Here is a 25,067-nt window from a genome sequence, read left to right on the forward strand (position 1 = left end):
TCCACTGTTGTATAGGCTCTGGCTCCAATTGCACAAGATGGCAACTCCCGTATCCAGGATAATCTGGCTTGACTTTTGTAATTCAAACTTTTTTTGCTTCAAACTCGATCTGAAACACCCTGATGTCATCACTTACAGGCTGAGTAGTACTCCCTCTGACTTGTAAACTGATCCTGTGTGTGTAAAAATCAATGAAGTGCCTCTTTAATGCAACCCAACAATCAATTACATTGTTTCTAATACCTTTCTGGTTTGTTTTAGTGTTTCAACTGTTATTTTACGTCATTTCTACACTCAAAGCTCATTTGTTTTCTAGCCTGAGGAATCTTGCTGCATAATTCCCGTATATGGAGCTGAAAGTTTTATCTTATCCTAATGATCAAGACACAGAAACATTCAGGTTGGAAAAACAGCATTGATTAGGCATGGTAGCAGGGCCTCGACCCAAAGAGTCATCTTACTCGCATTTTATTCCAGAGATTTCAAATGGCATTAGGCATTGACTGGCAGAAAGTTGAATCACATAACAATCACAATGATTGTACAGGGCTGATAACGGTGACGCTGCCCGCCAATATTTACGGGATTTAACAGGACTTTTGATCTCAACGCAAAGCTGAAGGTGAAACTCAGGACAGATCACTCTGAAGCTGATTAACTGTTACAGGAAGAGCTGGACATTCTGAGTTGTGGCTTGTTATTTTTCACACCAGACACTTCAGGGGGAAAAGTTTTTATGATAAACTTTTCTGGCTTCCCTCAAACTACATGCTACTTTATTCTATAGCACCAGCATCTGCCTATTAAAGCGGTTTGTCATCTGGGGTCGAACATGTGCTCATTAAGACAGCACCAACCTCTTCTATTAAACCTTTCACTCTTATGCTTTTATTTTTGAGTTGAAGCTCACACATTCAGCCCACACTGTTTTAGGTACTGATGTAAGCTGCTCTGAAGGAGGTAAGATGACAGAGCTGAGAGAGTCACGGAGAAACGACAGAGGAGAAGTGAGATTAAACTTGTAAAACTTTCTTTTCAGATGATTTAGTGGCCACAGATGAAAACACAAGACATGTCCAACAACAATAAGAGTCCTTAGAGGAGGACTCTCTACAATATTAAGGATAATGTTCTCTATAGCTGTAAAGAAAACATGTTTAGAAATTGTTTGATGGACCCAAAAGACAGAAAAAAAGTGTAAAAATTTGAGGTGAGAATCAGCAGAGGCCCCATGATAGCATTTTATCCCAATACTTGAGTCACGATACGATATTATTGCGATTTAAAGCATTGTGTGATATGGTGAGTATTGCGATACAATATATTGCGATTTAACTGTTTAACTGCATTTTGTGTCCACAAACTTAAATTAAATCAAGAATTGTTTTGTCAGAAAATTCTCAGTCTATTCATCTCACTTCAGTCTTTTTATTTCTCCACAATGAGAGTCAAACCCACAGACTGACCAACAAAGTATTCAGTCAAACTGAACTGAACTGATATCAAACATGTATGGACGACAACAACAGCAGCATTTTCTCAAACTTTCCTGAACTTTAACCTTCACTGCTCTGAATTTTTTTGAATGAAAGATAAAAAAAGACTAACTTTGCACCCTTATTTCAACAACACACATGTTGCCTATAGATTCCTGAGATCTTCTAGGTTCATACACTTTAGCATGGGTCAAATTCAAGCACTTTTCAAGGACTTTCAAGGTCCATTTTCAAGCTTTTCCAGGACCTTACAACGGTTGTTAGTTTCATGTTTTAGATTAGTACTTACATGCTAAAAGGGGTAATTTCACTCAACCATAAGCGATGGTATTACACTTTTAACAACCAAAAGTACAGTTTGCTAATCTCAATATTTAATTTAGTATTTTTTTCATTGAACATGTGATTATCTATAGTCAGATTGCAAGAGAAATACAGTAAGAATTTCAAGCATTTTCAACCACTTTATCCAAAATCCAAGCACTTTTCAAACCTTGAAAATACAACATTAAAATTTAAGCATTTTCAAGGATTTCAAGCATCTGTATGAACCCTGTTCATAACCGTATATATCTCCAGAAACCTAACTATCGATACTTGGCGACCATGAATCGATATAATATTGCCACGCAAAATATCGCAATACTATGCTGTATCAATTTTCCCTTCGTAAAAGATATGCTGAAGATATGCTCAGAAAAGCGCTCCTTGGTGACATAGAAGGCCTAGCTGCAGGGCGTCCCGGGCCAAATATAACCCCTGACAATGACCCAAGGGATGATGCAAGTTTATTTACTCAACAACTTTAACCTGTAGTAGATGGTTGAGATGTCTTTCCTACTTTCTTTACTAGTGGCCACAACCTAAAGTCTTTGTTATGACTCTAATCACAAACAAGTGTCTACTATCCACTGCTGGAGCAGTGAGTGTCGACAGTGTGTGTGTGTGTGTGTGTGTGTGTGTTTGTTGTTAAGACTACTCTGGAAACGGCCTCAGGATTTTCTCAATGGAAAAACTTCACCACAGTGCAGTTTCTTCTATGAACACAATTTGTTAGCAGAGCAGGAACCATAAGCCAAAACTCACACATTTTTGGGAATTTAGAAACCTGTAAAAAAAATCGTATTTATAAAAGAGAAGATTTCAGAAATCAACAAGATTATTTAAAGATTCAAGAATTTTAAAGCTACAAATAAAAAAACAGCCTTAAGCTGGAGAAGCAGCTTTGTATGTATTTTCATCTTTTAGGACTTTACTGGTGGTTTTGCATGTTTCTCCTGTTTGATTAAAATGCTGAATATTCAACATTATCACTGATTATAAAAAGGATTTTGAGCTTTTACGTTGATATTTTTCCCTGTCGCAGTAAAAAAAATATTTTTTCTTTCTTTAGATGTGAAACTTGCAGAAGACAGCTTGTAAGAAAAACATGATTTTTTTTTAAACAAAAAAAAAAAAGTTATTGTATGATCCTCCTCTACCACACAAATGGCTGTAAATGACCAAATAAAGAAATAAAGAAACTGAGCTGGGCCAGTTTGATGTAATTTATATGTTATTTATTATTTATCTTGTTCTCTCTTGTATAGGTGGGATGTGTCTACATAAATATGTATTTCCTTATATTTCTATATTGTCTCTGACGGGTGACCAAACTGTGTGAATTGTTTTGTGTTTTGTTTTGTTATTTTACACATGACGCATTTAACAATTATATCATTACTTTTAGAAGCTTTATATACTATTTTTAATCTTCTCTAAACTTTTACTATTTGTTTTAAATTTTATTCTTATTTATTTACTTATTTTTTTATTATTTTAATTCCATTTTTATTTGTATTTATTCATTTGTTTTTCATTACAATTTTGCTTTTCACCTCTTTATTTGTACAATATTTTATTTATCATCATCATCATCATCATTAATTTTGAATTTAATCTGTTTTGCTTAATATTTATCATCGCTATTACTATCTCTCTAGTTATGTACCCAAGTGTACACTACATGTCCAGTAACAGGTATTGAGACCTAGAAACCCCACGGCTGAAGTCTGTATGCTGCGAAAACTTCAATAAAAAAATAAAAAAATTAAGTGGATGAACAGCTTTCTAAGGTGCAGCAAGTTAATAAATTGTAGTATTCACAGAAAAAAAACTCTTTTTGGGTCTAAGTCTTACAAACTGACCGATTTTCAGCATGTGTGCCCACAAGCAGACAGTTTTTCATGTCTATAAAAGCTACAGTGGAGAGAAACACCCACACAGACCATCCACCCACAGACAAACACCCCGGAGCTCACAGACAAAATAACTTGTCAGGATTCCTCCAGTAATTTCACTTTCCAGTATCCTGCCGGCTATAATCTGATTGTCTGAGTCTGTTTTCTGTCCGAGACAGATTTTAATAGAGGACATCAGATTGGAGTTAACACTGTTTGCCTTTCTGTTTCCTACACAGTAAGACAGAAAGCCCCAAAAATGCACACAGACACCACGGAAACACACACAGACTATACACACAACAAAAACCACTAGCGGGAGCTGAGACGTAAGGTCAGCATGCTTCCTTTCTACACACTACTGTACAAACACACACACTCACAACACTGTCTGTTTGTGTTTTTGCATGTGCAATATGTGACGTGTCATGTGCTTACAGTAATACGATTTACAGGCAGTATCAGATCTCACTCACGTGCCTGCGTGTGCTTGCACATATTTTGCATGAATTTGTCAGCTGTGTGTGTGTGTGTGTGGGTGTGTGGGTGTGTGGGTGTGTGGTTGTGCGTATGCAAGGCCTCTGTTTCTCTTACTACTTGTGTTAAAGTTAAACAGCGCAGACACAAGCAGGTCACCTCCTCCATCATCCCCACTGGAAGGAGAGCACAAACACAGACGTCACCTAAATCACCAGCATTAACGTCAACACAAACGCTGCTGTACAAAAAAAAAGAGGGAAAATAAGGGAAGAAAGTTGGACTATTGATGCAATATTGTACATTATAACTCAATTGCAATCAGACTGTATAACAGCAGCACCACATAATACAGCACTGTTTGTCCCACCAGGTCACTTTACTGGTTTATTTGCACTATCTCTGTTTACGACCAACTATATAAGGCCTATATTAGGCCGTCTGTATTTTTTCTATATTATTATATGTGTCACATATCACTTATACTATACTGTGTATATCTCTGCATATATTTAAATATATTTATTCATTTATGTCCATACCATTACACGCAACCACCTATTTAACCTGCTAAAATATTTTTTCTCCAATGTGCAATATCTGTAAAATGCAAAGTACTTTCAGGAAACAAACACACACAAAACATAAATTATTAATAATAAATGCTAAATAGCAGAAATGTATGTAAAGAATGTGTAATGTGTCCTATTTTTATATTCTTTATTCTGTTTTCTATATCTATGTGTCTGTATCTTGAGTTGCTGTGACAACTGAATTTCCCCACTGCGGGATAAATGAAGTCATATCTCATCTTATCCTATCTAATTAAAGATTCTGATCTGTAAAAGCAAACAAATTTGGAAAAATTAAATATATCCTTTTCCTTAAGTCCATTAAGTCCTTAAGTCCATTACTGTTTTAACTCCTCAGATGATTAATAAAAACTCTAGAGCTCCACAGATGAAGAGTTTAATGTGCCTCATATCATCTATCAACATGAGCTTTACTTTTAAGCCAGCAAGTGTTTTATAAGACTAAGTGTCAGTCTTTGACTAAGGGCTTTATATAGTCAATAAATGCAAAGGCAGAAAAGTCAGGGGCACCTGAGATCCTCAAAGTGTAACAATAAAACAAGACATAATTATAGTTTATCAGATTACTACACAAATATTTATTATTTATTCTGAAAATTATATGTTGAAATATCCAAGTAATGCTACCTATACACCAGAAGACTTTGAAAAGATTTGGAAAGACTCCTGCAAAACTATCAGCTCACATCTGCTCACATCTAAAGACAACTGTTTAGAGTTTTTAGTCCCAGCCTAGTCTCAGACTGAGATTCTACAAAGACTGTGAATCTTGCAGGGTCACTATTTACAAGACTACAACTAGATTTCCTTTAGCATTTTTTACCTACCATGCAATTTTTGTGTGTGCAGTGGTTTGTGTTGGAAAAAAAAACAACAAAAAGAAGAGGAGAAGACGCCACAAAATGCCCCCTCACAAAGCTGAAAAGGGATTTCTGTTTTTCTGACATGAAAAGTGACTATTTTACAGTAAAATAGATATAAGGAAGAATAAAGGAAAGGAAACTGTAGAAAAGAATTCATGATATACATTTATGTCCTATTTAATTATTTGTTTAATTGAATAATTATACTTATCAGCTCTATCAACTTTCATTTAGTTAATCACACATTCATCATCAATTATTTATTACTTATTTATGTATACATTTATTTATACATTTTAACTGGGTCTGCTTACTGTTCTCTTTACTAAGAAACAGCGCCCCCAAAATCCCGCTTGTGGCCATAAATATATTACATCTCTATATTTGTATTTAGGATTGAGTTTTCTGACATTATTGTGATGTTACTTTTTCCTGTTGAAGTGGTTTTACTGTCGGTCTGGACCCGCTCATCTATTGGTTGTTGATTGTGTTACGTCACTGCGACTTGCGATAATATCAAACACGTTTGATATGATCGCATCCAAAGACTAGGAAAAGACTGATAAGAAACAGCGCCGATTACTATCTTACACTTAACGATCGGGATGACGGGAGCGCGCTGTGACTCCAGTAAGACTCCTAGATTTACTAAAGACTTTCAGTTTTTAGTCTGGGACTGTGAAAATCGTTTGGTGTAAGCCCAGCATAAGGCATTATATTGTTAACTATGTGCCAATATAGGTGCAGGCGTGGCCTCCTTCCTTCTCCCTCGTTCAGTCTCCACTCAGCTGCCCTCAATCAGCTCATCATCTCCTCCCTGCTGACACACGCGCCTCTCATCTGCTCATCAGCTGCAGTATAAGAACCCCGGCTCTCCACTCAATCTGAATCAAATTGTTGCATTAGAGACTCGGCCAAATTGCCAGTGCTTTTCCCCTTGTGCTCAGGATAACCTACCTTCTGGATATCTGTTCCCTGTCCACCTGCACCCCACTTGTCTCCGTCACAGCTGAAGAATGAATGTTTCCTCCATGACACATTCTGCCTGCCTGGTTTCACCTCTAACAAACAGCTTAAACCTTTCTCCCTGCTCTTGGGTCCTATATTACAGTCAAAAGTTTTTATAAGGGGATTTTTTTTAGAGGAGAAGTCTCAAAGCTGACCAATACATTAGCTTGACAAACTAAACCCTAAACTATTTGAAACAATAGGAACTATCGAAATTGTAAGTATTCAAAATAGATTACAGTCTTGCTAGCATCTTTGCTAGGGTTTGGGTTTTGGGCTAAATGCTAACATCCGGGCTAAAAGGCTGATGGTTACCATGTTCACCATGTTAGCTTAGCATGCTAGCAAGCTAACATCTGTCAATTAATTCAGAGTACAGCAGCTTAGGCTCACAGGTATATCAATGTTTGTACACGTGATAAGCCAAAGAATTGGACAACTAGAAATGTTGACCTGATGATGGGAAAAGTACAGGGTTACTTAGTTATTTAGAATTAAAATTGAATGGCGGTCTGTTCGGTAGTTGTTGGGATATTTCAGTTTAGACCAAAGTGGTGGAATGACTTGAGCCACACAGATAAAAACATCTGGACTGGTGTTTACTTCTGAAAAACGCTTAGTACCACTTAAAATGTATATTTCAATATTTATCAACACAAACAAGCCTTTTTATATAGCTTCTACTGTACCAGTTCCTTATTGCATCACACGCTTTAAGTTGTAAGTATGTACATATCAAAACCCACAACTCGTGCCAAAATCTGCACAAAAGCCTTTCTTTAAGATCATATTTCCTGATAGAACATGATCCAAAGAAAAGCATATGACCCAGCTCATGAGCAGACAACACAAGTACACACACTGTTCCAACTTGACAATTAAATTCATTTTACAGTCCAGGACAGTTTCCTTTTTTTGTGTTCCATCTGCAGAACACTACAGCTGCTGTTCCCATGAGCATTTATTTCTAGAGGAGGCACAGCATGTTCAAATCTATTATTTACACATCAGGGTACGACACATGGCCTAAATGAAAAATGATGACTTAATTCAAATAAGATGATGGTCGCACCAAGCCGTGATATTTTGTCTCGCTGCTGTAGGGGACGTCTGATACCAAATCTAATTATATTTAATATTCTAAATGTCTTTAGAAAAGGCAGTGATCTTATTTAATCTAATGTGGTGTCCTTGGTACATTAACAAGACATTTGCAGATCAACAGAGCAATAGCACAATACTATGGGCTGACTGACCTAACCTTTGAAACTGGTGCAGCTAAACAAAATGTTAATATCAGATCATGTGTGGTGTCAAATAGACTGACAAAGCAACAAATAATATTATTAATTTTACAGTGAAATGCATCAAAAACCTACGAATGCAAATCAAATTCCAACAGCCCACTGGCTCTCATTTAACACTCTCACAGTAGGTGATATACATGCATCCCTCTTTGCAAGAAGAGACAAATAAAGGGACTGGACTGTAGTATAACACACACACATATACACAAAATTCACATTAAGAGTTGAAACTTGTATTGCACCGATCTGCAACATTCTGAAAACCTAGCAGTTTACACCAAGAGACAGTTTATCATCTCTTAAGCATAATGCAGCTTTTCAGGCTTTTTGTATCTAGTTATAATGTGTTGCGTCTTAAAATATCGTATTTCAGTACATTCTAATGCTTCAGTGCAACTATAGTCCATCAATGAAATTATATGCATATTTTGAAGATTTGCATGAGAATAGCTTGATGGAAACATCAAAATTGAGTTTTTTGTCATTTTGAAAAATAGTAAGTACGCTAAACGCTAAAAAAGATAGAAACTATTTTTCCAAATAATCTCTGATGTAGCGAACACGCAACTCACATGACTGATCAGCTGTTTCCACATGAAAGAACAATTATAAGTTGCCCAATTGAATCCAATTCCTGAAGACTTATCTTTATTTTCTCTTGTGGGTGGCCAAAGTTGTCAGCCTAGCAACCTCTTTTTTGTTGTTTTCCTTTGCGTGCAATCTGTTCTTTTTCTATTGTTTGCTGATGGATTAGCCTACAGCAATACATTACACTGCCATCTTCTGACCAAAGTATGTTAATGCAGCTTTGTTTATTCGCTCTAAACCAGTTGATGGATACATTTATAATTAGCATTTTTTTTAATGCAACATTTCAAAATTTTTTGCTTCAAAGTTTGCTTCAACCTTACAAACACGGCTACTGTCTTCCAAGCCTGAATGGAACTTGAATCGGGATGATAAAATAGTTTTGGATTTGATCAGGCGACTGTGTGGCTCAGTTGATAGAGGGGATTACCCACTGATCACAGGGCCGGTGGTTCCATCCCTGACCATCACAGCCAACATGTCGAAGTATGAATGGGTGAATGAGTGCAGTCTGTAGTGTAAAGCGCTTTAAGTGATCGCTAATCAACTAGAAAAGCGTTATATAAGTGCAGGTCCATTTACCAGTTACATACACTTGATTGTATTGAATAAAAAGCTGATCATATATTAACAAAAACAGGTACAAATGTGTCTTTACCGTGTGTTTACCTCAGTGCCATAGACGTCCCGTTGACCGACGCGGCCGAGCACGCTCTGTGGGTGGGTCCATACGAGCAGCTCCCCTGCCGTGCGTACCGCTCATCCCCACAGCAGAGGATCACCAGAAACGCCCTCCGAAACGCCCGGTTCAGAAAGGCGTAGAGGAAGGGGTTCAACCCTGAATTAATGTACCCCAACCACAGCCAGGCTGTCCACAGCTGCCAGGGCACTGAGTAATGAATGAAGGGGTCCACCACGTTGGTGATGAAGAACGGTGCCCAGCAAAGGCAGAAACAACCTATTATAACCGCCAGCGTCTTTGCCGCCTTGGTCTCGACACGCATGCGGCTGTTGGCCATGGGAGCGTGCTCTGAGGAGGTGGAGCCAGTTGTCGTCCTCAGGCGATAATGCTCGGATGGATCTGAGGAGGTGGAGGACCTTACGGTGACCAATGGAGCCGTCCCGCAGACGGGAGCGGAGCCGGCCCGCTGTAGTGTCTCGATCTGCCTCACGTGGGTCATGGCGGTGACGTAGATCCTCTGGTAGGCCAGGACCATGAGGGCCAACGGGACGTAGAAGGCCACCGCGGAGCAGATCAGAGCGTACGGCCGGTTCACCAGAAACACACAGCTTGTGTCGTTGGAGCCTCCGGCCAAGGCTCGCCTCTCCTCAATCTGGAAAGGAGACACAGAGACAAATAACAAACATGCAGAACAAGTAGTAATCTATAACCCAGGCATCTATATCAATAACGGGACTGAAAAAGACAGGTTCTCTAACATAAATGGCAGCATAGGTCGTGTGTCAGTACCACAAATTACGGCGCGTAGATACGTATCGCGGCTCGCGGTACAACGGCACATTCTAAAATTGCACACTTTTATTTATGTTGTAAAACTGACCTAACCTTTAAGGCAAAAAACTTCTGGTAAGGCGTTATAAAAGACAGTTTAAACAGTAAATAAATGTACCTAAAGGAAGTGAAGTAGTTACAAGGGTCACTTGACTGCCGCAAGTTATGTAAAAAAAAATGTAAGTTACATTCAAAAACGTGATTCACGCAACTTAACGCAACGTAAAATCAACGTAAGTTAGGTTAAAAATGGTGTACTTTTGTTTTCACACGGGACACAAACCCTGCTCTCCTGGGTGAAAGTTTGCCGCTTGTTAGACCCATTCACCACTCCAACCTCCAACTGAATGTGGGAATCCGCCCTTTTAAACTTCGCTTGGCTGTCAATCACTATTACGTCAGGAAGATGCCGGGACGCATTAAAGCGGACGGTGAAATACGGAGACATAACATGTTTTTCGCTGCCTGTACACACTGGAAACACGTTGGAAAAAGACGCTATATCCCTCTCATTGACTTCATTACTAAGAGAAAGATTTAATCTGCTGAATACTGTACATGTTGTATCATAGTGCTTTGTAATTTCCTTTTTGATTTGGCCGGCTGCCCACATCTTTGTCCTCAATCGAAAGTATGAGCAGGTCAGACTAAATTGAAGGTAGAGAAGTGCCTCAAGCTGGAAAGTGAATTTTATCTCATCCCTGTGTGTAGTAGTAAGGCTTAGCTACTGATGAACTGCCTAGTGAGCATGGCACAGTCATAAATGGGTCATATTTTGTGATGTGGTGGTAAAATCCTAAACTAGAAACATTGTAAAGGTATCTCTTTCATAATACATATACATATAGATACATCATTCTTCTGTTTTAAAGGTTTAAAGATCACTATGCCACCAGGAGCCTCATTCTTTCTTTGGTAAAAATGAAGCAGACACAGTTCACACCGAGCAGAAACCGTATCGTTTTACTTGTGTCACAATTATTAAATCAGTTCTTGTTCTCAATTTCAAACAATTCCTTGTTTGGGCTGAACTAGAGTTCAGTGGACATTTTTTGAATTTTTGAGAGAAACACAAGTGACCAAGAAGGAAACAAACATAAAAAAAAGAATGAGCAGACATATCAAGTCCTATGTAATTCTGTCTGCCCAGCTTTTAAAAAAAACAAAAGATTGTTGTTTGGATGCTGCTTGAGTGAGAGACAGAGAGAAGAGCCGTGTGTTTCATCAGCTCATGCTGAATAAATTCATCTATCCTCGTCTGCCTCTGGGAGTCCTGCAGCTCATTTCGAGGCATCTCTCAAATAACCTCACGCCAAAACATATCCAAACCAGCAGGAAATGCTTGTTGAAGTGCTGTCTTTGCTCGCAGCAAGAGAGCCTCCACAGGGACTGGAATTGTTTTGTGATCACTGCATTACCGTGTCATTGTTCAAGGGATTGGAAACGTTATTAGAAACTGAGAATATTAGGTTGGAAAGGTTTATGCTGCATTTGCCCTCACAGAAAGAACATCTCTCTCTTTAGGCATTCGAGGGAGGTATATCAACTCTTAAGTGTGATACTCTGTTTAAATATACAGTATATTTTGTGTGTAGTGTGATACAGTTTTTAATAATGATAGCTCACAATGTCCTCGATGCCAATGGCGTTCCAGCTTTGCATTATGGGTAGAAAGGAGATGAATATGGGGATGAGCCAACAGCCGCTGAGCATCACTGCCACTCGGACTGGAGTCATCTTGTGTCTGTAGACGAGTGGCTGGCAGCAGATAGCGTAGTACCTGAAGTGATACACACATAAACACACACATTGTATACTGTTGTGTGGTTTTGAAGCAATGCAACTTAAACACAAAGCCAAACGTTTATTTTATTGGTTTTATTTGACCTATTTTATTGTTATTTTTTGTAATTATTATTATTATTATTATTATTTTTATCAGTTTATTTATTTGGGTTTCAATGCACAGTATAATTAGTATGATAATCAACATTTTCCTGTTTGCAATAAGATAAAATTGAATCAAATTAAATCAAATTAAATTTAAAAAATAAATAAATGAATACATTAATAATTTAAATTAAATAAAAAAGCAGTGCAACTTAAACACAAAGCCAAACATTTATTTTATTGGTTTTATTTTACCTATTTTATTATTATTTTTTGTAATTATTATTATTATTTTTTTATCAGTTTATTTATTTGGGTTTCAATACACATATAAGTAGTATGATAATCAACATTTTCCTGTTTGCAATAAGATAAAATTAAATTAAATCAAAAAAAAAAAAAAAAATTAATACATTAGTAATTTAAATTAAATAAAACATTTTTTTTTTTTTAAATCAAAGACCAGTAATAACTTATAGATGTCAAAAGTCAACTTTTGAACTGATTTGACAGAAGATAATTATATTTATAACTGGTACACTAAATATGTGATAAATTAAATATTTTCATTTAATTGTTTAGGGTTGTTTCTGGACATCATGTTTTGGGCGGAAAGCTACGAAAATACGAAAGCTACGAAAATATAGGACACAGTGCCGAAAAACAAATATAGAGAGGTCGAATGCCAAGTGGATGAAGCTCGAGAGTGAATATGGGGTTTGCTTTCAGTGAACTGGGGAGGAGGGGCCAAGTTAGACTGTTTACTGTGTTTACAAACAGTAAGTCGCAATTCCTGCATAGCATGTCTTTAAATAATCTGTCATTAGATTGATTTCACTTTTTAATTTACAGATGTGGGGGAATCTTTCCTTGAGGTGTTTCTTCTTTCATCAGCATTTCTCAATGTGAGTTAGTTTCCCTTTCTCATACAAACACAGCACACAAACCTGTCCAGCGCTATGCAGCAGAGGTGCAGGATGGACGCTGTAGTCAGCAGGACGTCCAGAGAGGTTCGGACCAGGCAGAAGATCTCTCCGTATCGCCACTCGCCGGTGGTCAGCTCGATCGCAGCGAAAGGCATCACCAACAACGCTACCAACAAGTCGGCGAACGCCAACGACACAATGAAGTAGTTTGTCTTCTTCTTTCTGATACGACAGGACACAAGCATCAAAAAATGAGTCATCAGTGAAGGTACATGGCGTACTATTATATATGTTGTACTGTACCATCATGTCTCACATCACTATAATAAGCTTGCATCTCTAACCTTTAAAGGTGCTGCTGCTCAATTTGCCAGCTGTCAGAGTGACTTTGCAGAAATATGAAGCAACTGGCATGTGTCCTGTTTTTGCATTTATAAATGAAGACTATATCATGTCCATGTGTAGGATTTAAAGAGAAAATAAATGCTTTTAAAAAAATGTTTCATGTATCAAATTCATGATTTCACGGGTCAAACTTTGCACTTACAATCCAGAGTTTTTCGAACTTTCCGTCAGATTCTAGACAAGTCATGAAATGTCACTGTAGCACTATTTCTGTAATCTGAGTGCTTTGACATTTGATAGGTTGGTTCCACTGCATGTGGAATTTCTGAACACAGTTTCCCAGAATGCCTTACAGAAACATGTGTGTTTTCAGTACAAATAGAAGAAAACAAACACCCTGGCTTTGTCTCTTTGTTTTCGTCACACTCATCTCATTAACCCTCTGAACCCAAAGCAGTCTGAGGGCATTTTTACTCCTGTCATATTTTACACACTGTGGCCATGTTTGTCATTGTAATATATGCACCTCTATGGAAAAGGGACAATCATTACTAGAATGGTTATAATGCCATAAATCATAAAAAAAGATACAATGCAAGTTGAATTTCTTTGATAACTATGTATACACAACATTTTCTAGTGTCCACAAGTATTACCAATATATACATTTTAAATGGGGCTTCACATACTATACATATTGAACTTCTTTCATTTTTTACTACCTCTATTTGATTATTTCCATTTTATGTAACTTTTATACTATGTAATGTACTTTTTACTCCACTACATTTAGCAGACAGCTTTAGTTACTCTTCACATCAAGATTTAACATATATGATCAACCATCAATCATGATGATATATGATCAATTTAAAGTGATTAGATTAAAAATAATAATAATAATAATTAAACCTCATACCAGTATATTAAGTAGTTAAAATGAGCCCTACATTGAGAAAATTAAAATGCTGCTTACATAAAAGCATCAATCGTAAAAATCTAATAATATATTTGGAATATATAAAACAATCTGAGTAGGGTCATTCTGTATAACGAGTACTTTTACTTTTGATACTTTAAGTACATTTTGATGCTGATACTTTTGTACTTTTACTTCAGTAAGTTTTGAATGCAGGACTTTTACTTGTAGTAATTTCAAAGTGTGTTATAAGTACTTCTACTTAAGTAAGGGATCTGAATACATCTTCCACCACTGGTAGATATTCAATAGCAGTTATTTCTTATTATGTTACAGTTGGAACCTCAAAGATAGATGTGTTTTCTGTTACTTCTGTTGGTTTCATATAGACCCTTCTCATTTCACTGGGACTTTAAAGCCCCAAATTTGACCACTGATGTTGCTTCCAACACTGAAAAACAAACAAACAAACAAACAGGCTCACCGTAAATGTCTGTCCTTGCAGAGTGCCACCATGACCAGCAGGTTGCCGAACACTGTCATTATAATAACGATGGAGAGAAAGATGGTGAGGAAAGCTGTCTCCAGTGAGCTCAGGAATTCCTGCTGCTGGTCCTGTTGTTGTCCTGTGTTTATTAGGTCATCCAACAAACTGCAACAATACAAAAATAAACTTTTTCATCAGGCTGAAATCATTTCTTTCTTTTTTCCCCTTTTTTTCCTTTTGCACAATAATAAGACAAAAAGAAAAGGATAAAGAAATAACAACAAAAGAAAGGTGCAAGGTAGCGGCAAGAAACCCAAAAAGGCTTCTACAGGCCTCTACCTAAATTAAAAACAAGTAACTATGAAATAGAAAAAAATATTATTACCATAAAAATAAAACAAAAGTGTAGAAATGTGTGTGTGTGTGTGTGTGTGTGTGTGTGTGTGTGTGTGCGTGCGTGCCTGTGTATGCGTGTGTGTACTACTTAGTGACCTGAGCAATTAGAGCGACTAAACTGCTCTTGTATGAGTTAAGAGAGGAAAGCTGTATTGAACTATTAAATTGATCATTCCAGAGTACTGAAAAAAAAAGTTTTTTTTGGCCCTGTAATCATATTTCAATCATCTCTGTAAATTCTATAAAGAAATACAAGTTCAGTGCTTTTACTTTAAAATAGCAATTTTTCATGTAGTGCATTACTTAGTGGTTGTTTGTTATTATGTGTCCTCAGTTTTGTATGTAAATTGAATCATTTGTTCCAAGTAATATTCACTAAACCAGTTCATTGGCTTAATAAGTTGATATTTCCAAGTAAATGTAATTGAGGGACATCAGTGAATCTGCAATTTACTTGTGTATTTTCATAAAAAAAGAAGTGGTTCTATTCAATAAATATTACTTAGAAACAGTCTGAGTAAAGATTACAAACACTTTCTGTGTGGAAAAACTTTTTTTTCAGTGTATTCTTCCTCTGTATTCTCAACTCTACATAACTCAATACTTATGTAATTGGGATTTGACATGGAAATATTCACTGAAAGCTTTAGGAATGGAATTTGGAATATACTTAAAGGTAAAAATGCATATTTGGTACATATTGATCAGAAAAATTGCCATTATCTTGAATTAACCAGGCAATTCATGCAACAGAGTTTGAATGTATGACTTACTGTTGAGGTGATGCTGTGGCCATCACTGGTCATCTGCATTAAGGTCAGCAGAGGATAGTCCTCATATCACCCCATGTTCTGGCCCTGTTTACACACACACACACACACACACACACACACACACACAACGTGATTATCCTGGCTCTTACAGTAAGTCTACATTCTTCTGAAAATAGTGGCTTAGCTTGCATGTACAGACGGGCTGGATTTCTTTTTATTTGTCCATCTTGTCAAAAATGTGATATTTGTACCCCAAATAAGTATCTGGATCACGGCTTGAAAGTGTGTGATATTTGGAAGACAAATAGGCTGCAACAGGCAGCAGCTGTCTCTGCCAGATTCCATCAGCATGTTAGTTTGTCTTTGTAATGCAACAATAATAGCATGCTTCAGTGAGTACCACAAGGGAAATTCTCCTTTCCTTCTCTCCCAGTCAAGAGAGGTCAAAGGTCAGATATCAGCTTGTGAAACAGCACCTCTGGGGCTGATAGGGATTCAGCAGATACGGGTTCACCCTGCTGAAGAACAGCCTCCTTTATTTAACCCTTATTTACCCTGGCACAAACATATAGATCTTATCATCAACAGCCTAAGGTAAAGAAAGGACAATTTGTTTGCAAACAAATAAGGGGAGATAAAGCATTGACTCTGGGTCACTATCTACCAGAACTGTCTTTTTTTTCTGCCTAATCAATAAATCGTATGGCTTTTATGTTTTGACTTGGCGAATTTCAGCTCTCTAAGTAAGCCTAAGGACATCTTTTGCATTCTCTCTAATGTGACATGTGGCTAAAAAGGTGAATATCATTACTAGTATTTATTTTCACAACAAAGTCTCTGACCTAAATTACATTTGTTTGTCAATTTCACCCATAACGACACATATGAGCGAAAAAAATAAAGAAAAAAGAAAAGAAATAGTGCACACAGCATCAATGTATGATGGCGCTTTAGGTCCAAGTATAAAAAAAAAATAATGATACAGACCCGGGGAAATATTTAGAGAAAAAAGTTGCAAATATATGAGATTAAAGGAGCAAATCTATGATAAAAGCATTAATAGATTTACGAGATTAAAGTGGCAAATCTACAATTAAAAACATTAATAGATTAAAGTGGCAAATCTACAATAAAAAAGTCATAGATTTACGAGATTAAAAGTGGCAAATCTCGAGAAAAAATCAGATTTACGAGATTAAAAGTGGCAAATCTACAATTAAAAACATTAATAGATTAAAGTGGCAAATCTACAATAAAAAAGTCATAGATTTACGAGATTAAAAGTGGCAAATCTCGAGAAAAAATCACAGATTCACGAGATTAAAGTGGCAAATCTACAATTAAAAACATTAATAGATTAAAGTGGCAAATCTACAATAAAAAAGTCATAGATTTATGAGATTAAAAGTGGCAAATCTTGAGAAAAAATCACAGATTTACGAGATTAAAGTGGCAAATCTACAATTAAAAACATTAATAGATTAAAGTGGCAAATCTACAATAAAAAAGTCATCGATTTACGAGATTAAAAGTGGCAAATCTCGAGAAAAAATCACAGATTTACGAGATTAAAAGTGGCAAATCTCGAGAAAAAATCACAGATTTACGAGATTAAAAGTGGCAAATCTGCAAGAAAAACATTAATATATCTAGGAGATTAAAGTGGCAAATCTACGATAAAAAAGTCACAGATTTACAAGATTAAAATTTGCAAATCTGTGAGAAAAAAATTGCAGATTTATGAGAAAAAAGTCGGAAAAATAGGCTAGTGTTTTGTTTTTCAAGATACTACACCAAATTTCATTTGTTTCTACTCATGGGATGCAGCATGTTTATTGTTCCCAGCCTTCCATTCTTCATGGGCATTCTTTAACACTTTGATTCCGTAAATTTGCGACTCTTTTCTTGAAATATTATCCCCCTCCCCCAGATCCGTATTTATTTTATTTTTTTTCATACTTGGCCCTAATACGCCGTTGTATTGATGCAAGCTTCACACTGTTTTCCTGGGTGAAAGTCCAACATCTGTTTGACCCACCACCACCACTCCCACCCTCCTGAGTGTAACATCCGTGTTTTATACTCCACATTGTATTACGGCCAATAGAGGGAGCGGGAGGACAGCCTAAACCGTAAATATATATCGTATTTTACGACCTATGGGGTGGTTTTTTGAGGGGAGAACATTCTGCATTGTCATGTTGGTTTCATCTTTCTAATAGCTGTTGACATATTTAGCACCAAGGTACAGGACTGACATTATTAAATATATACGAAAATGTATTCGACCAAGACAGGATTTAGAGCACCATGTCAACCAGTGTGAGAGAAAATGACAAATAAAGGTTGGAAATGGCTGCAGTCATGCTCTGAGTCATTTTACAGTAAGTATCTGTTTTCGAGGAACAGCAGATAACCTTTTATCGGTACAGCTGTAGATGCCTTATCAGCTTTAAGTACCTATTACAACATCTGCTGCATCTCTGCCTTTTTTACGACCGCTGTCTAGTCTTATCACATTTGAGGGTCAATATCATCTGACAGACTATAACAGCCGGCGATCCTGTCAACAGCTCCTACTTCCTGCAGGCAGATCTCTGACTTTGTCACATCTGCGTATCAGCTCGTCCACTAATTCCCAGTGCAGCGTTTTCTTTAAGGCTTTCATGTGAGTTGAGCGAAACCTAGCACTTTATTATATCTTGACACTTTTTAAAACATTTGACTTTTCTCAATTTAGAAAAAAAGACACAAGAATTTCAGACACTGGTCTTGGGTTTCTTGCTTGTTCCTCAGAGGCAAAAAGGAACCCCAGCAACTTTTCCAGCTCTGACTTGTCCTGTCGTTGTGCTGTAAACATACATAACATTCATTGGATTGTGAATCAAGCTGAAATGTAAACCCAAATAGAGGTGACAAGAAAGGATCAGACTGTTTTCTATCAACGGCTCCACTTCCTTGAGAAGAACACAGAGATAACACAACCCAGGTTGATTACCCCGAAGCCTCATTGTACTTGGCTGAGGAAGGTAGATACCATTTGTACTCGTACTATAGACCACAACACAACAGAAGTGTTTCCAGAGGACACTTAAAAGTGATGCACACGTCTGGCCACGCATATGATAGTATCATGTTATGTCAACATAATGATAATTTCATGTTATCAAGTTGTAATGTGAAATTATCATGTTATTTCATGATGATGATATTTTCATGATATAACGTGGTAAATAGCGCTGGCCCGTATCAATCACATTGCAGTTAAACAATCAAATAAATTCATGATACACGTTTTAGTTGGTCTCTCTCAACGGCACCGAGTTGGTCTTGCTAGCTTGCTAACGCTAGCACGCTATGATCAGCAGCTAACGTTAGCATTCTATCGTTCGGTCACTAACGTTAGCAGGCTATCGTTATAACCTTATAATATGAAATTATCATTATCTTTAAATATCGTGATATTATTAAGTGTCTGGAAACACTTCTGTTGTGTTGTGGTCTTTGCAGCACGTTTTCTAAATGCTGTGCTTGTGTTGTCAAATTGAAGCAGATGTTTTCTCTATTAGCTTGTGTTTTGTGTATTTGCATGTGTTTTCTAAAGTTGCAGTTGCTGTGAGCTCTCAGGCCCACCGTACAATAGGGAAAGATTATTCAATGCCTCTTCACACTACCACCATTATTGGAGGTGAAGTGCCCACACAGATGTTTATTTCTATTTTTTATTTTTGTCCCAACCAGGAGTGCATATAGCCAAGGAGGTACTCCTGTACTTCCCTTATACATTTATGGAATAGTACTAAAAAAGTACCCACATATTTTAGAATATAAAACGTCACTGGACTACGAAATTGGCATGAAGCTGATCGTTTAGTATTTTATTGTCATGATAACTAACAAACTACCACCTACAACAGAACAATTGCCAGGGACGTGCCACCCACCAACCTGAGTCAGTTGTAACACCTGAACACCACATGCTGCTGCTGAAAGTTTGTGAGAACTAACAAACAAGCAGAGAAGTTCAAATAGAAAGTTTAATGACATCATAAATGGTTGAAACTAGGGATGGTTGTTTGGAAGAAATCTGCCAACTGGAGCATCTATAACGTTAACAATCAATTAATCGATTAATCGCTATGTTTTTATACATACTCCAGTAGTCATAGTGTTTTGCTTGTATTTTTGTTTGTATTTTTTATTTTCACCTCGCTGTATAATTTAAGTAAAGTATAGTTATTTATAGGTTTAAGAGGGATGGTCGCTTATAAGCCCTTTCCTTTCTTGTACTGTTTTTTCTTTATAATTGTATGTTTGTAAGTACAAACAACAATTAATAAAAATAAAAATAAATAAAAAGTCAAATATTACCTATGTAAGAACTTTATCAACAAAGGTGTCTCCATATCCTATTTCGGACATTGACTCTTTCTTCACAAAAGCAAAAACCACCTTAAGAAAGTATAAAAACGTTTTTGCACTACTGACGACATTTCATGTAATTTTTCAGTTTCCATTCAGCTTTTCTAATACGATTCTTCAAAATGCACATAAAAATGAAAGGAAACACAGTTGTACAGATGGGTGAGAGGTGATGAATTGTGAACAAAGAGATCTTTAGAAAGCAGAATAAACCCTGCTTACCTATACACCACCACACACCTGGCAAATAAACAAATGACATGAGACCAACAAGCACCTGATTTAAGCACATCGAGGCCTTTGGTGGCCCCTGATCCTTTGGGCACCTGGCCCCTGTTCCTGTATCAATGATTAGGACACAAAAACACTGATTATGCACACGGTAAATATAATTAAATGTCAAGTTGCTGCAGGAATAATTTAGCTCAACAATAGTGCACAGATTGGATGGTGTTCAGCTTTGCATTCTCATTATAACACCCATTTTTTAATAGAACACTGAAAAATGGCTGATTACTGTTTGCATCTTAAATGTTCCGTAGAGAAAACTGTATTTTCCTCTCGCACACAGAAATCATCACTGGACAACAAAACTAACACTACCCACCCTCGTACTCGTTGCTCACTCAGTTACTCACACATCAGAATCTAAGGAATGAGAAAATATTTGCTCAATCTGAATTTCAACGATAGGAGGAAAAGAGAGAAAGAAAGAAGGAAAGAGTGAGTAAGGAGGGCGAGGAGCCATGTCTCTGACAGGTTGCTGCTGTGTGATGTGCGTCCAGGGAGGCGTGTTTTCACAGCTCACCGTGTCCATTTCACATCTGACTGACACACAGTCGAACAGAACAGAATGAACTCTGGAGAGCAGAGCAGGGAGGGACCAGGTTGCTTTTTTGCCTATTTTTTAATGGCAAAAATCGCTATTATTGTCATTATTAACATTTTAAAATAAGATGAGTTTTTTTAATCATCATCTTTCCTGTCATTATTATTGACTATGATCAAAACTCTCCAAATATATACTAAAACTAAACTGTGCATTACGCAGTAAAGCCTGTTAAATTGCCAATGATGGAATGTAAATAAGTACATTTACTCAAGTACTGTACTTAAGTACAATTTGGAGGTACTTGTACTTTATGTGAGTATTTCCATTTTACATAACTTTATACTTCAACTCCACTAAATTTTGAGGCAAATATTGTACTTTTTACTCCACTACATTAAGCTGACAGCTTTAGTTACTTTTCAGGTCAAGATTTAACATTTTTTTTAATTAAAATTCATAAGAGTGTATTGAGTAGTTAAATGAAAACTATCTATCTTTACAAAATAAAATGTGTATTACATAAATGCATCAATATAAATAATCTAATAATATATTTAGAATATATAAAACAAAAAAAACACTTTTACTTTTGATACTTTAAGTACATTTTGATGCTGATACTTTTACTTCAGTAAGTCTTGAATGCAGTACTTTTACTTGTATTGGAGTAATTTCACAGTGTGGTATCAGCACGTTTACTTAAGTAAAGGATCTGAATACTTCTTCCACCACTATAAATTGCATAACTTTAAATGAAAAGATACTAAGATAAAAAAAATACTAAGTCTGTGTACGAAGCAATCACTACTCATTATCTAAGGATTTCTTTTTAAAGAATTATGTAGTGAGCTCACTGGCAAAATGGATTTTTTTTTTTAAATGTACTTGGGTCATTTTCAACAATAAATACTGGTGTGCATTTTTGTGATAAATTCATGTAGAAACTGAAATTAACTGAAATTAGCACTCTTGCCTCACAGCAAGAGGGTCGCAGGTTTGACTCCAGCCTATATATCGATATATTTTTTAAATGTGGTATTGAATTAGACCAAATTGCATATCAAATCAAATCAACTTTATACATAGAACCCTTTAAAACAACCATAGCTGATACAAAGTGCTGTACATGGCAGGACAGACCAACAATAAAAACAGAGAACTAATAAAAACAACTAAAACAGAGTGAGTCTCATGCTGGGTAAAAAACAGTAAATAAAAGTGGATTTTAAAATTAATCTTAAGTTTAAAAACCACAAAGAACTGATAAAAACAAATAAAACAGAGCAAAGGCTCATGTTGAGTTAAAAGCCAGTGAATAAAAATGGGTTTTAAGATTTCTTTTAAAAGCGGACAGTGAGGAGGCCTGCCTGATGTGCAAGGGTAAAATGTTCCAAAGGCTGGGAGCAGTTCCATTTTTCTCCTTTTTTTATTTATATATAAATGCTGCCCTTACTAGGGTTTGTCATATTAAGTTATTTTGTAATGTCCATAATTAGCCATGAGATAGATAGATAGATAGATAGATAGATAGATAGATAGATAGATAGATAGATAGATAGATAGATAGATAGATAGGAGTGAGTTTGACTGACAAACAAAAACAAACAGGCAGACAGACGATGTAGGAGGACTGACTGACTCATCTGATGTGAGCTGTTTTTAGAAGATGCCAACTTGCCATCTGGCAAACTTCCTGATCTACTGCGCTGCACAAACTGCTTACTACCTGATGAATGTCTGAAAACCTGACTTCTTGACTTATGGCAAAGTGTATGTTTGTGTCAAAGACCTTCTTGAAAAGATGTAGTTCTCTCCCAATGCTATCACATAACATACATCACACACATAATCACATTAGCTTTGCATTCAATAGCTAGCCAGTGACACCAGGTCAGAACTTACTATCACACGATATATCAGCATCCAACTCTCAGTGAGGAGACACCGAGATGTCCTCAACATACTAAAATACATTTATTTCTTTGTTACCAATTGGATATTTAAACTGTTGAGCTGTTTTTACTTTTGCATCTGGATTTGATTTGTGATTTGTGGATTTCCTCCTTCTGTGAGAGGACACTCACACTTTTCACTATAGTTGTACTCATTTCATTCCGCTTCTGTTTCTAATTATTTCCTGGCACTGCATTTAACACTCACTGGCAAACACGACTTACAAAAAATAAGTTATTGCACTTTATGCCACACAGGAGCCTGCACACACACACACACACAAGCAATACCCCACACTGCATAACTGATTGATTTTCCAACAGGTGTGCAGAAATCTAAGTGATTTGCAATTATCCGTTTCTTGGCCGCAAGTGTGTGCTGAGATAATTTGTGATGCCGCCAAAGTCTAAATCACATTAATTTGATTAAACTGTAGTGTGTGGTAACCATTGTATCGCTGTTAACACAACAAATTCAGCAAATTAAATGCTCTTTTACTCTCCAGTCACTTGTTTTTGTGTCAGGTGGGAAGTAAATACTTCTCACATAATCTCACACCTCAGATTGTGAGAGGGATGAACCGTGTGTGTGTGTGTGTGTGTGTGTGTGTGTTCATATGCACTTTTTTTGATTGCATGTGGAGGAGGAGTCTCTGGTGCCAGTTGCCAAGGAGACTGAGGGGTATAATGCTCTGCAGACTCTCCTGTAATTTTAAATGTTTGAGTAAGGAAGGCTGGCTCTTAAACAAACTACTGTCGGGGCAGATGCTCTCACCTGAGGCTGTGCTGTAAAGTGTGTGTAGTGTGTGTAGTGTCTGTGACGTAGCTGCTAATCCCTGCTAATATATATTAAATTATAGGATTAAAAGATGGTACAGAATAAATAAAATATCATCAGAAAGCCCATAAGAACAAAGACATTATCAATTTTTAAATACATTTACATACATTTAAATACATAATCATTTTTAAATACAACAATGAGCCACACTGCTGCACTCTGTGACATGTCCCTGAGAGGAGTACAGTGGTTTATTTTGAGTCAATCTCAAATACACCATCCTGATGCCACAAATACTCACTAGAGCACCTAATGTGCATTAATCCGCCACTGAAAATAGTCCGATGCTTTATATCTTCAGTAGACACCAATGGACTTTAGGTTGAGTGCCAGAGACAGGGTGGGTAACCCTACAACCTGTTGTTCAGTTTAAAAGGCATGCTTTCTTTAAAAAATCAATAAATTTAGACCATTGATCATAGCTACAAACTTTCAAAACAGAAAAATATAGCAGGTTTTTTACATTTCCGACTAGCCTCAGACAAATTAAGTGTGACTAATAATTCAGTCTTAAAAAAATGGTATTTCATCAAAATCTGTATCATTTAAAATTGTACCAAAAATAAACCATTTGCACTAACCCAATCCTGTAAAAAACATAAAATGATGCACTCCTCAGCACAACATGGAAGCCATGAATGATTTCACTGAGACTAACAGTAATGTGACAAAAATTCAGTGAAACCTTTTTTAACATTTACTGTCCACTTTCCTATAATCAGTATACTTCTGCTTCAATTGGTTATTCCCACTTGTCCTGTTGTGTAATACATGCATGCATGATAATCATGTTTTGTAGAGCTACTTTTCTGCTATTTTGATTGTATAAAGTGCTCCCTCTTCTACAATGAATCTAGCACTTCATGATGGCACTTGTTCTTTTTCTTCTCAGTCTGTCAGTATTTTTGGAGAGTGAGAGAGAAACAGTTGCCAATGGATGGTATGATGAGGACCCCCTGCTGAGGTGTTGTTTACTCATATGTTAAGACCTGCAGACAGCACAAAACGCCAAGCTTCTTTTCCCAAATGTACAGTTGGAGGCTCGAGGATTATGTTTGTCTCTTGAGAGCCATTCACACACCCTACACAGGTTCAAATTTAGCTCATCAGGTTGCTGCTAACTGTCCTCCAACTGTGAGAAGCCACATGTGTCACCAAAAGGACTGTAACTTTAACATTAAATATCATCACTTCTACCCTTCTACACTTCAGTGTTAAAA

General features: G+C 36.7%; 1 protein-coding gene across 1 annotated transcript in view; it reads right to left on the reverse strand.

Annotated features, from left to right (window-relative positions):
* Nucleotides 1-25,067, reverse strand: part of si:dkey-247m21.3 (5-hydroxytryptamine receptor 4) — a 65,245-nt gene that overhangs the window by 23,165 nt on the left and 17,013 nt on the right. Inside the window, exons 2-6 of the mRNA XM_059358446.1 lie at nt 15,801-15,884; nt 14,629-14,796; nt 12,902-13,102; nt 11,691-11,844; nt 9,221-9,885 (exon numbers count right to left, since the gene is read on the reverse strand). Coding sequence (XP_059214429.1) covers nt 9,221-9,885; nt 11,691-11,844; nt 12,902-13,102; nt 14,629-14,796; nt 15,801-15,823 — 1,211 coding nt within the window. The 5' untranslated portion in view covers nt 15,824-15,884. The remainder of the gene's footprint in view (nt 1-9,220; nt 9,886-11,690; nt 11,845-12,901; nt 13,103-14,628; nt 14,797-15,800; nt 15,885-25,067) is intronic.

This window comes from Centropristis striata, chromosome 19 (assembly GCF_030273125.1).
Source record: "Centropristis striata isolate RG_2023a ecotype Rhode Island chromosome 19, C.striata_1.0, whole genome shotgun sequence".
Classification (NCBI taxonomy): Eukaryota; Metazoa; Chordata; class Actinopteri; order Perciformes; family Serranidae; genus Centropristis; species Centropristis striata.